A 12,160-nucleotide genomic window follows, 5' to 3' on the forward strand; every position below is an offset into this window, starting at 1 on the left:
GCTTCTTTAAACGGTTAAAATTCATTCAATTTTATATCTTATGGGGTTTATACTGTGTTCAATATTGTATAATAGCATTAATTCAACCGTGAACTTAAAAATTTACAGCCACTTTTAAAAGAGATGTATCCTTGCTCTGGAGTGTGTTACTAAATACGTTAAAGCTGTTATGAAATGCTTTTTCTAATCATGTATTTATTAAATTAAAAAAAATTAAAAAGAATAATTGAAGAAGATACAGGAACTAATTGGTAATGCTTTCCAGAAAGACATCAGGGCCTTTCCCTTAGAACCACCTGAGGACAGTTGATGTAAAGCTACTCTTTCTTTTAGTAATATTTGCCCTTGCTAGTTCTATTTACTCCTTCCCTATAATCTATGACTATCCTTGACCTTGACCTAATCACATTTACAGTCATCAGTATGAATCATTGGAAATGAGGCTTGTTTTTCTTTGGCTAAGTAGATGTACTCATCTCCTGATTTTACATTTTAGCCAGTTTGCTTGTATTCATTGGCAGGGAAGACAACATTCCTGATCCAAAAGAAACAAAAGAGCAGATTAGAGGACACACAAAAAAGTGAGAAATGTTATTTCTACAAGTTCACTGGTAAGGAAGAAATATGTTCATAAAATATGGTAACTAGAAGGTTAATAAAAGCATGGTAAACCAACAGAACTTATTTAAAAGACATCGACTGAATCAAAGAAAATTGAGCCAAGGGATTTCAGAGACTGATAGTGTAGGAGACCATTGAGTTCATCCTCATTTCTGGTCAGTTGAAGAAACTAAACCCCAATATTGTTTATATGGTTTGTTCAGTCACACCTTATTTAGCTGATATTCATCTTGAGGATACAGAGTTCCTTATTCTCAAATGAGAGTTATTTCAACTACATTTCATGGCAGGGTACATCTAGCTCAGCACCAATGGACACTAAAGTATTAATGTTGACATCTTCTGTGTACATAGTCATAAATAGGGATTTATAACAAAAATACACTATGAATTAATCATGAACCATCAGAAATATTATTTATAATTATTAAATAACTGGATAGAATAACCACTTTTTACTACAATTCATACTAGAAACCTTCATACATATTTTCTTATTAGTTTTTTGGATAAAACTAGCATTTTTCCTCAAATTTTTAATAAAAATCTATGATATCATTGCATAGTAAAGAGTACATAAACCTGATTTAATTTTATAATATTTGATTAGGGTGTTAAGACACTTAAGATAAAGCCTATAAGTTCTTGGTTTCTTATCCTTAAGATATTTAAATATATCTTTGGTTCACAGACAATTTAATAGAAAAAAGAAGTTCTCATAGTCAACAGACTGCAACAGAAAAAACTGGTCAACTTTTAAACTTCAGTTTGGTAATTTGAACTTTGAATTTCTTTGATTTTGTAAAAATTGCTTTATATTGTTACTCCAAACTTTGAGGAAGTACTAGTGCCTTTTGAAAACATCAGTCATTAAAATGGGATTCCCCCTTTTTGTCCCCTCATGACGTCAACAAACAGTATATACCCTAGACATTTTCTTCCTCGTCTCTTACATGTTTTATGTAAGCATACAGTTATTGCTTCTCAATCTAGAAAAGCCTGACTAATATTTTTAAATGAACTCATAAAGCATTTTCAGTCTACAACAGAAAATTTGGGAAATGAGTTGTAAAGAAAGCTATGTTGTCATTTTGTGAACTCATTGGGTACATACAAGGAAGTCATTCAAACTTTTTGTTCATTGAAAACCATGTGATGTTAATCTATGCATCACGACTCTAGAAGAATCATGTAACACGACTTTGGATTCTACAAGGTTAACTTTGTATTTGGTATATATCATAAAAAACATTTTAACTTTCCTTATAGTTGTATATTCATCCTGCTGTTTGTATTTTTCCCAGTTATACAAACTTGTAGTACAGGCTGCCTTCTTGATATTTTTTTCTGCCTTTACTGTTCAACTCCGCATCAGTCTCTTAGATTTTTCATCATCTTGACATTCTGTTTTAAGCATTACAGTTTGAAAAACCTCTAATATAAAACTACAAACCTAAGTGTTCCAAAATCAGCATAATGTTGCAAGTGATGAGTTGCAGTCAAATTACAGCTGCACTAAGAATATTGACTGACACTGCCTTCAGGCTAAGGCCAAAAGGTTTATAGGACACATAAGTGAACTGTCTATGCTTAGACAAGGGTCTCATCCTGAAAACATCTCATCATATGTATGCAATTATTCCAAAATCCGAGAAAAACTGAATCCAATATAATTCCAATGCTAATCATTTTGGATAATTCATATTCAGCCTGAATTAGCCTTATTTCTCTCAAATTAATCTATTGCCGCATTCATCTTCATGAAATTCAAATTGTCTCATATTTCTCTGTTGAGTGTCTACTAGGAATATGTGCAAAATGAATCTCAACTTTCTAGTACATGAATCTGTACTGCTTGCCCACCAACCTCTTTCTTCAGCATTACTTGCTGTCACTAACCCATTCACTCTTTCACTAAAACGACACACTTATTCTTCATGACCATGTCCAAAGAAAAGCCATGCACTCTGCTTGCTCACCTTTCTGCATTTAACTTTTCCATCTTCAGAATTCAACCAAGACACAGCCCACGTCAAGAAAATTTTCTCAACTGGAGATTCAACCCACCTTTGCTTCTTGCCAGTGGCATTCTGTGAATATCTCTTACAGAACTTTATTAGTTCACTAGTTTATGTCCTTCATTAGAATCTGACCACATAAAAAGTAGAGATTTATCATTTCTAACTGTGTCAGCTTACTTGTTGGTATGTTGCTGAAAGAAGTGAATGCAAATTATGGGGAAAATAAGTTATTTTGTGTACATATACGTGTGTATGTGTGTATGTGGTGATGTAAGTACTGAAAATTCTGTGTTTGCCATTGTGGTATTATTTTTTTTAGGAGAACATCCTTGTTATAGGCATTTTGTAGCTAAAATTTTGAAAAAATTTTTTTGTTGTTTTATTTTTTGTTTTTTTAAAATATTTTTTATTTATTATTTTTATTTTACGTGTATGTCGTGCAATGCCCCCGGAGGACAGAAGAAGCTGTCAGATTCCCTGGAATCGGAGTTATGAACAATTGATAGCTGCCATGTGGGTGCTGGGATTCGAACCCAGGTCTTCAGCAAGAACAACCATTATTTTTTTTAATCTACAAACGGTCTAATTAAAGTCATTTGACAAATGCTTCGGGTCAGAGAAGGATAAACACGCTAATACTGTACTATGCTGAGTAAGGCAATCCCAACTAGATTGCATCATATTTCTCTCTGCTGTGGTGTAATTATCAACTTTGCTCAATCTAGTACCTCCCTTGTTGAGAGGCTCTCCTTTCATACCTACTATCCATGAATGTTGTCCTTCTATTAGTGAAGATGCTTATTTCTATAATTCTGAAGATAATCCTTTTTCTCTATAGCAAATAACAAAATCTGAAGAAGAAGAAGAAGAAGAAGAAGAAGAAGAAGAAGAAGAAGAAGAACCCAACATTCCAAAGAACTCTGTGGACAGTTCTTGAACTATTCCAAAATGTCATTAAAACAATTTGTACCATATAATATTTTTCATGATCTACATCCTGACATGTCATTTCCCTTTCCATGTAACTCTTCATTATAACGCAAAAAGTAGAGTGGTCCCAAACACCTATGTTATGTTATGATCCTGGTAAACACACATTTTTGTTTCCTGGTTCCTCTGCCTCATAATCCTCTCCCCATATGTTGAATGACTGATCATGTAAATAAATGTCCACTGTTTTACTTAATTGTTCTCTCTTGTTCACGATAACAATGTTTTTATTGTTAAAATAATGTTTCCACTTGGCAGAATTCCTACAATTGGAAATAACAACCAACTATGAATAACTACGAATATTTTAAGACTCTTGGAAGAAAAATATCATCAACTTGATTTTTGGAACATTTCTATCAGTTTTCATATCCTCTTAAATTTTTTTTTTTTTTTTTTTATATAGAATCTCCCTGTAGCCTCAGCTGGCTTGTAACTCACTATGTAGAGCAGGCTGGCTTTGATCTCAGAGTTTTGCTTACCTTTGCCTCCAGAGTGCTGGGATTAAAAGTGCACCACCACACCAGTCCAGTTTTTACAGCCTAATAATTTTATTGAAGTAGAAATCTCAGTGTATATGCACTGCATACTAATTTTTAAAATCACTGCTAAACATAGTGTATTTATAACCTTTATTTTTGTTAAGCAGTAAACCGTGTTTTAAATAGTTTTAGTAAATGCCATGTACATTTCATTATTTTCTCTTAAACGTTTGGTTTTGTCTGGTGACTGAAAAAGTAGGCAAAATAATAGTTGCATATCACACAGCAATCCCCAGCAAGTTTGCTATTTATTCCTAAGCTAATTTTAAAAACCGCAATTGATTAGAATAAAATTAAAATCTGAGTTTTATCTAGGACATGAATTTTTTAAATTATACTCAATAGATAAACTCCACAGTGATAATTATAATTTAGTTTATAAGATTCCATTGAATCAAAAAAAAGAAAAAACATAAGCAAAATTATAATGTATAAAGCAAATATCACATGAGAAATATTTCTATGTCTGAAACACAAAGTTGTTATTTGAAGTAAAACAAATTGAAAAATCCTCTTCAGTTCCTGGGGTTAGTTCAAGAGCATTCAGTTTTGTCATTTGCCGTTCGAATTTAGAAGTCTGTGTGTTTAAGAGTTAAAGGTATTTGTGATTATGAAGGGAAATCCCATTTTTTTCCCCTCCTAGAAAAAAGTCTATTCTGTTAAAAAGGTTTAGCATTCACAGAAGAATGAGTGTGATTTAAAGTTTGCTGTAAATTATCCAGCAGTGGAGAATGAAACAATTGATCAAGTTATAAAAATGTAGTGTAGCAGCCAAGGGTTTCTATTGTGAAGTTTTTCTTTTCTTCTCTTAGCAAGAAAGATCATCTTTAGATTCCCCAGAACACATGTATTCATTGCTCTTATATCTATCCACATGTGCTCACGTTTAGTAGCTAATCCCACCTGGTGAGGCAGTATTCCTTTGTCTTCACATGTCAGTCTGTCTCATAGGTTATTCAGTGTCAGCATCTCCGTTATCCAGTGTCAGCATCATGCATATTTGTTGAATTTGAGGAAAATCCTTCTGATTTATATTGGACATCAGACAGTAAGAATTTATATTTCTAGTTACTGGGTTTCTTTTTTGCCGCTGTTGTTGGCCAATGTGTTTCTCACTTCATTTTAAATTAAAGCATTTATAATACGTATTGTACTATTAGTATTTTTTAACTTGGCTTTTGAGGTTATGTGTCTTTAGTATACTGTAAGCGTTAACTTAGAAAAACACTAATTAGTTTTGAAATTCAGTATGGCTTATATTATAAAAGATACATAACACAACCTAAATTTAATCAAATCTGTATTTATTTTCCCACTGATTTATTCAATCATTTAAACACTATGCTACTCAAAAAGCCAAACTTGTTGTTAGACCCTAAAGGCATAGGCCCAGGCAATCAGATACGGTGGCAAGCTCCAACTTTCCTAGAGCATACTCTCAGTGTCTCAAAACTCAATGCACGTTACCTGAATACTTGATCATGTGCACATACTGGTTCAGCAGGCCTGCCCCAAGTCCTGAGATTCTGCTTTTTTTAACAAGCTTTTAGTAGATACTGGAGTCCTGAACTAAACTTTGAGAAACAAGAATTTTCATATATAAATGTTGAAGTAGTATCTTCATTGGTATCTCATAACTGTTTTTCATTTAAAGTTAAAAATGCTCCTTACAAGGCAATTTAAGGGGTGGTTTTCCGGACATGGGATGAGGATGGTGGTTGTGAAATAGAAAATGACTAAGTAAGGGGATGTGATTTAGGCTAAAGGTAAGATAAGAGAAAAAAAAAACAGAAAAAGGAAGTAGAAAAGAATAAATTAACAAAATTAAGAGGGATTCCTAACTAATTATGCAGAATTGATAAGAAAGTGTATTTTAGCATAAATTAGCTCTTTCTAATGCACTTATATCAGTGATATAATATTTGTAGTATTGCTATATTAGAATATATCTTTTGGTAGATACACAAGGGATAAATTATCAAAAAAAGTTTCATTTAAGCCCAGAAAAAAATTAAACCACTTTAAAGATTGTTTATGAAAAGTCCAAAATTATTTTATTACTTAATAATCTGTAATATAAGTACAATAATACAAGTGAAAAATAATAGCCTAAGAAAGGATTCTAATGGTATTATAAATGTATTGGAAAAAGTTGATTTCTAAACCTGTTTTACCTATTGTGAAAACTACATGATGTATTCTGCATTCTAATATCTAAATTAGTGCAATTGCATAAAACATTTTTAGAAGGTACTCAGGGTGGGATAAATATTATGATAGTCAGGGAGAGAATTCTATCATTCTGTGATCCCTGTGAACAGATAAATTGCAACATTCTAGGTAGAAAGAATCTTAACAATAATCCCAGTCTCTGAATTTTAAAAAAACTAAATAAAGTACAAGAAGGCTAAAACTGGTCTTTGGTGACACACAGCTATAATCCAAGTACCTAATTCCTGAAGGAAGAAGAATTCAAAATTCAAGAATAGCTCCCAGTGGAGGATATCTGCACAGTAAGCTAGGCCAGTCTAGCTGCACATGATCCTGTCTCAAGAAATTTAAAACAAGAAGATGAAAAGCAAAGAAGAAGAGAAGAAGGAGAAAAAGGAGGAGAAAGAGGAGGAGAAGAATGAGAGAGGTAGAGGAGGAGGAGGATGAGAAAAGCTAAAAACTTCCTCCAGTATCACCTAGAATAAATATTCAGTAGATTTAGATTGTGATTTTATCTTCTTACAGTGTTTTAAAGATTATGTAATTCCAACATATAATTTAGGAAAAATTAATGCCTTTAATGATTATTATGTTTTAACTTGTTTTATGCATATTTTATTGAGTTATTGTCATTCATATAATATATTTTAATCAAGCTTAGACTCCCTCCCCATCTGAACCCTGAAGGCCCCACCACATACACACATGGGATTTCATGCATTCTGCCATATATGATAAGGCCTTTGATTTTATGTGTCAAGCATTTATACCCTGATGTCCCTGGGCAAGTTCATCCACTGGAGTCTAGTCTATCTAGAGTCACTACCTTAAAGAACTATTCTTTCTCAACCCTCAATTATCAGTTGCCAATAGTTCCTCAGCCAATCGAGCCTTCTGCCCATTTCCCCAGTTCTATGCCAGTTTTTGTCTTAATTAGTATGGCTCTGGTGTACACTGTCATCATTGCTATAAGTTCATACTAGCAAGTTCCCAGAGACCTGAAAGCCTCTGTATACTTATGTTCATGCACCAGCCCTGGCTCTTAAAATATTTCTGCTCCCTCTTCCACAATGGTTCCTAAGTCATGGGTGAGTGGGTTTAATACAGGAGTCTTATTCAAAGACACACATTGTGCAGTTTCTTATTCTCTAAAACTTGGCCAGTTGTGGCCTTCTGTGTGCATCATACTCTGTTATATAAGGAAGCTTCACTGGTGAGAGTTGAGGAACTTGTTAGTAATCTCTCTACCCCTTGTTCCACTATGTTCCATAAGCCTTAGGTGTAGAGGTTCCACTGTAGATGTGTTACTTAGGGCTGGCTATCTTTCAGACATATGTCTCTGTGTATGACCAATTGCAGAACTCTGTAGTAGCCTCCATGTCTGACAAAAAGCATCTTCTTTGATGAGTAGTATACAATATACTTAAGTATTGTTTAACATCTTTTAGCTTCTCTTTAACTTCTGTTAACATTAGTTTTATGTATGCAATATTATAAAGGCATTCATTTGAATTACATTTGACTCAGAAATACTGAAATCTGAACAACTTCAAATAATGTATGTAGAAACCAACAGTGTATTAAACTGTTTTACTACAACCATACTAGAAATCACCATGGACTCAGTTAAGTCTTGTGAAGCACCATGTAATGGTGAATGTCAGTGCAACTAATTGTGTAGCACATTTCAGTGTGCTGATTGGTACATGGCAGGGTGACAGCTCATGACACTATACTAATACTTTAACATTATCTGAGGTATCATTCTAACAAGAATGGTAGAGTATATCTGAAGGTTGGTTATTTATCTAGTTTGATAGACTTAGAATATCTGATCATCTAGATAAAACTCTGGGGGTAAAAAGCCAGTGGGGAAGGGGCTATGGGTGGCACCAGTGAGAGAGGATTTCTAAATATTATTAATATGTATTGCGTGAAATGCACAGATACTCAATGAAATATACATTAAAATAATTTAAATAATTTTAAAAAGCTCTATTCAGTGCTTATATTCTTTGAAACACTATATAAAGCTTTCTTCATTCTTTGATATAATAGAGGTGGCTATGTGAAAATTTTACAAATTCTTCATGTTTCTTCAGAGAATTTTTTAGTAGACATTCATATTCTATTACATGCAATAGATACATAAATAAGTGTGATTTTATGTTGTTATAGTTAATCTTTGTTATTGAATTTTTGTGTATTTTATACAGAACAGCTCAAACAATTTTAATCATCTTTATATCCCTGTCCCCAAGTAACCCTTCTATAGCACACCCCCACTGAAGCCCATTATACTCTGTCATCCCTGTTAAGGCCCACTGGGTCCTCAGTGTCACTGCTGTTCCCCACTGCAAGTCTGTCCACTAATTCTAGCCAGCCTATCTAGAGCCTCTTGTTTTAGGAAGATCAGCTCTTCTTCATCTAGCAACAATCATTTGCCAGCATTTCTTCAGATAAGATTGAGATCTGTTGTTCATTTTCCTGGTTCTATACTGGGTTATTATCTGCCTGAGTTTGCATGCAACTTGTGTATGCTGACACCATTGCCATAGAATCATATGAACAGATTCCAAGGAGTTCATAGGACTCTGTTTCTATGTGGTCATGGTCATGCACCTCCTTCCCGGCTCTTACAATTTTTCTGCCCCCTCTTCTGCGATGGTCCGTGAGACTTGGGTGGGTGATCCTGTCCAAGAACCATCAGGCCTAAGTGACACATCTGCAATGCAACCTCTACACCTAAGACTCATGAAACTTAGAACAGGGATAATGAAGAGAGTTTTATTTCAGTGATTATTCCTAACACTACCCAGCCACAGTCTCATTTACGAAGGAGTATAAGCAGACCTCAGTCTTGAAGAAATATTTGCAACTGATTACTGCTTGGTGAGGAGGAGCTGATCTTCCTAAAGTAAGGGTCTCTAGATAGGCTAACTAGACCTCAGTAGAAGAACTTGTACTGAAGGACATCTGGGGACAATAACTTGATAATATAGGACTTAATACAAATGATAGACTGTATGAATTCCAGTGGGGGGGCTATGGGAGGGTGCCAGTGGAGAAGGGGCCATAAAGATAATTGGGACTGATTGAGATGTTAGGTATGAAATACCCAAAAATTCAATAAAAATTAAAAGAAAGAAATAAAAAAATTATGAAAAATAACAGGTTTTTACTATGGAAGATTGTCAATATTATCTGAAATAATGGTCTGTAAAAGGGATATTTAAATCACTTGTCTGTTTTAAATATATTCTAAAAATTAAATTTTAATACTAAAACAGAATTCCATAGTATAACAATTTTTCTAAATATAATTAATTTATGCTAGACAATCTTAAAGAATGGGCAAAATGTTTTTAGAGATTAAAAGATATGTTAATTGATAAAAATAAAATGCTGCAAATTAAAAAAGAAGGAAAAAGAAGGAATATAAAGACATTCAGTTTTGCAAACAGATCTATCCTGACTGGTCTATTATCACAAATTAAGGTTTGTCTTGTTATCATAAGTTGTTAGTGATTTAACGTTTATCTTTTAAAAGCTAATTTTGAATGCAACAGAAATAATAGGAAACTGATGTGTGCCAATTGCTATAATGTTTTATATATATTGAGTTGAAGGAAATTTTATGAAATTATTCTAGCTGTGCTAAATTTATGGAAATTAGTTAATTTAGTATTAGTACAAAGAAGTATTTTAGTGTCTTACAATTTTAATGCCACACATTTTCCTTCTTTGTGTCTGTACAAAATGTTGCTATTAAATGTGTAGGTAACCTCAGTGAAGTCTATATTTGTGTTCTCTCTTTTATTAACGAAAAAGGCTATGTGTCCTCAAATTAAATCCCTTTGTACTTAACAATATCAGAGACACAAATATTTCTTGAAGCAGAGAAGTGCTTATCCTCAAGAGGGAAAGGAAAATGTTAGAGATGAATTCATACATAAAACTGAATTTTTTTTTACACATCATGGTCTGTGACTATAAGACCAGTGCATATTCTTGTAGACAGAAACCATAATTTCTGAAGTTTTAAAAAGTACATCCAGGGGCTGGAGAGACAGCACAGCGGTTAAGAACACTGACTGTACTTGCAGAAGACCCAGGTTTGAATCCCAGCACCCACATGGCTGCTAACAACTCTCCATAACTCCAGTTCCAGGGGTTCAGACAGTCTCTTCTGTCCTGCACGGGCATTGCACCACATCGGTGCACTTACCTACGTGCAGACAATACATGCATACACGTAAAATAAAAATATTTTTTTAAAAAGTACATCCAGAGCATTCAAAATCTCTGTGAATCTTGAAACAGTTCTCATGAAGAAAGTCAAAATAATATTTCCTCTAACACTTCCTTTTACTCTTCTTATTAAGCAGGTGGCATGGGTATAGTATACCACCATATCAATGCAATATTAAATTAATCATTTCTTTTCTATCTCAATATGGGATAGCTGTCTGTGATGGTTTGAATGAGAATGTTCCTTATAGGCTCTCTAAGTATGTGAGCATTTTGTTGCCAGTTGGTGGAGCTATTTTGGGAGTTCTTAGAAGGTGTGGTCATGCTGCAGGTTGCATGTCATTTTGGGTGGGCTTAGAGAGTTCTCAAGCCTTGCTCCATCTTCAGTACCTGTCTTGCTTCCTGTGCTAGTTTGAAGATATGAGATCTTAGCTTCTGCTCCTACTCCAGCCACCTCTTCCACCATGCCTCCTCTCCACAATGGATTCTTGCCACTTTGAAACTGTAAACTAAATAAACTCTACCTTTTATAAGTTTCCTTGGTTATGGTGTTTCTATTACAGTAACAGAAAAGTGACTAATACACTGTGACATCACTCCATGACAATATTCATATTCTTTACTAAAAAATTAAGTTATACAAAACTAATGGTTATAAAGATGAGGTACAAGAGAGTATTCTTCTGTAAGTACCAATGAAGTAAACTTTTTTTCCACTGATCCTTAATATCTATTGTAAATCATTGCTACAATGAGAGATAATTTTTTCTTTCAGTAATTTAAATTTTCTAATCGAAAATAGAGATATTTGAAAACAACACAACAAAGATCATAGATAAATGTTTGCATTCTCTAAATCTTAAATTATTTTTAACTTTTTTTTTGTATTTTTTGAGACAGGGTCTCCCTGTAGCCCCAGTTGGCCTGGAACTCACTATGTAGACCAGGCTAATCTCAAACTCACAAAGATCCACCTGCCTCTGCCTCCCAAGTGCTGGGATTAAAGGCATGTGCCACCATGCCTGGCTCTAAATCTTAATTTTAAATTAAAATTTTCTTTCAATTTTCTGTTTAAATGAAATATCTTTGAAGAACTCACAATCTCAGAGAATAGAAGATGCTCACCTTATTACAAAATTGTGGCTGTCAATCTCCTTTCCACATTCACTATCTAACAGAATTCCAGAATTTCCAACAACTGCACAGGTCTTAAATCTGCGATTTTTCATTGGTGAAACTTCAGGTAGAAGGCTATGCAGGTCATGAGAAATATTCAGTGTCCGACGTCTGTCCAGCACATAGTGTATGACATCACCAGGCTTAAAACTGCTCTTGACCACTGAGACATCACGTTCTGCATCTAAGAAACGGAGAATGTTCTTCCTATATTTGAAATACAAGCAAAGTTTTACATTAGGTTTGCACATCTAATCATTTACCACATAACATGTAAAATATAAATTGGTATAAATATTCATGTAGTACTTAAATCATCTAAATTCTATAATAAATACATTTAACAAA

The 12,160-nt window shown here is 33.8% G+C and overlaps 1 protein-coding gene across 1 annotated transcript in view; it reads right to left on the reverse strand.

The window, feature by feature from the left end:
* Positions 1 to 12,160, reverse strand: part of St8sia4 (ST8 alpha-N-acetyl-neuraminide alpha-2,8-sialyltransferase 4) — a 92,786-nt gene that overhangs the window by 63,744 nt on the left and 16,882 nt on the right. The window contains exon 3 of the mRNA XM_008834599.3: positions 11,762 to 12,019. Coding sequence (XP_008832821.1) covers positions 11,762 to 12,019 — 258 coding nt within the window. The remainder of the gene's footprint in view (positions 1 to 11,761; positions 12,020 to 12,160) is intronic.

Source organism: Nannospalax galili, unplaced genomic scaffold (genome assembly GCF_000622305.1).
Source record: "Nannospalax galili isolate Female #2095 unplaced genomic scaffold, S.galili_v1.0 scaffold16, whole genome shotgun sequence".
NCBI lineage: Eukaryota > Metazoa > Chordata > Mammalia > Rodentia > Spalacidae > Nannospalax > Nannospalax galili.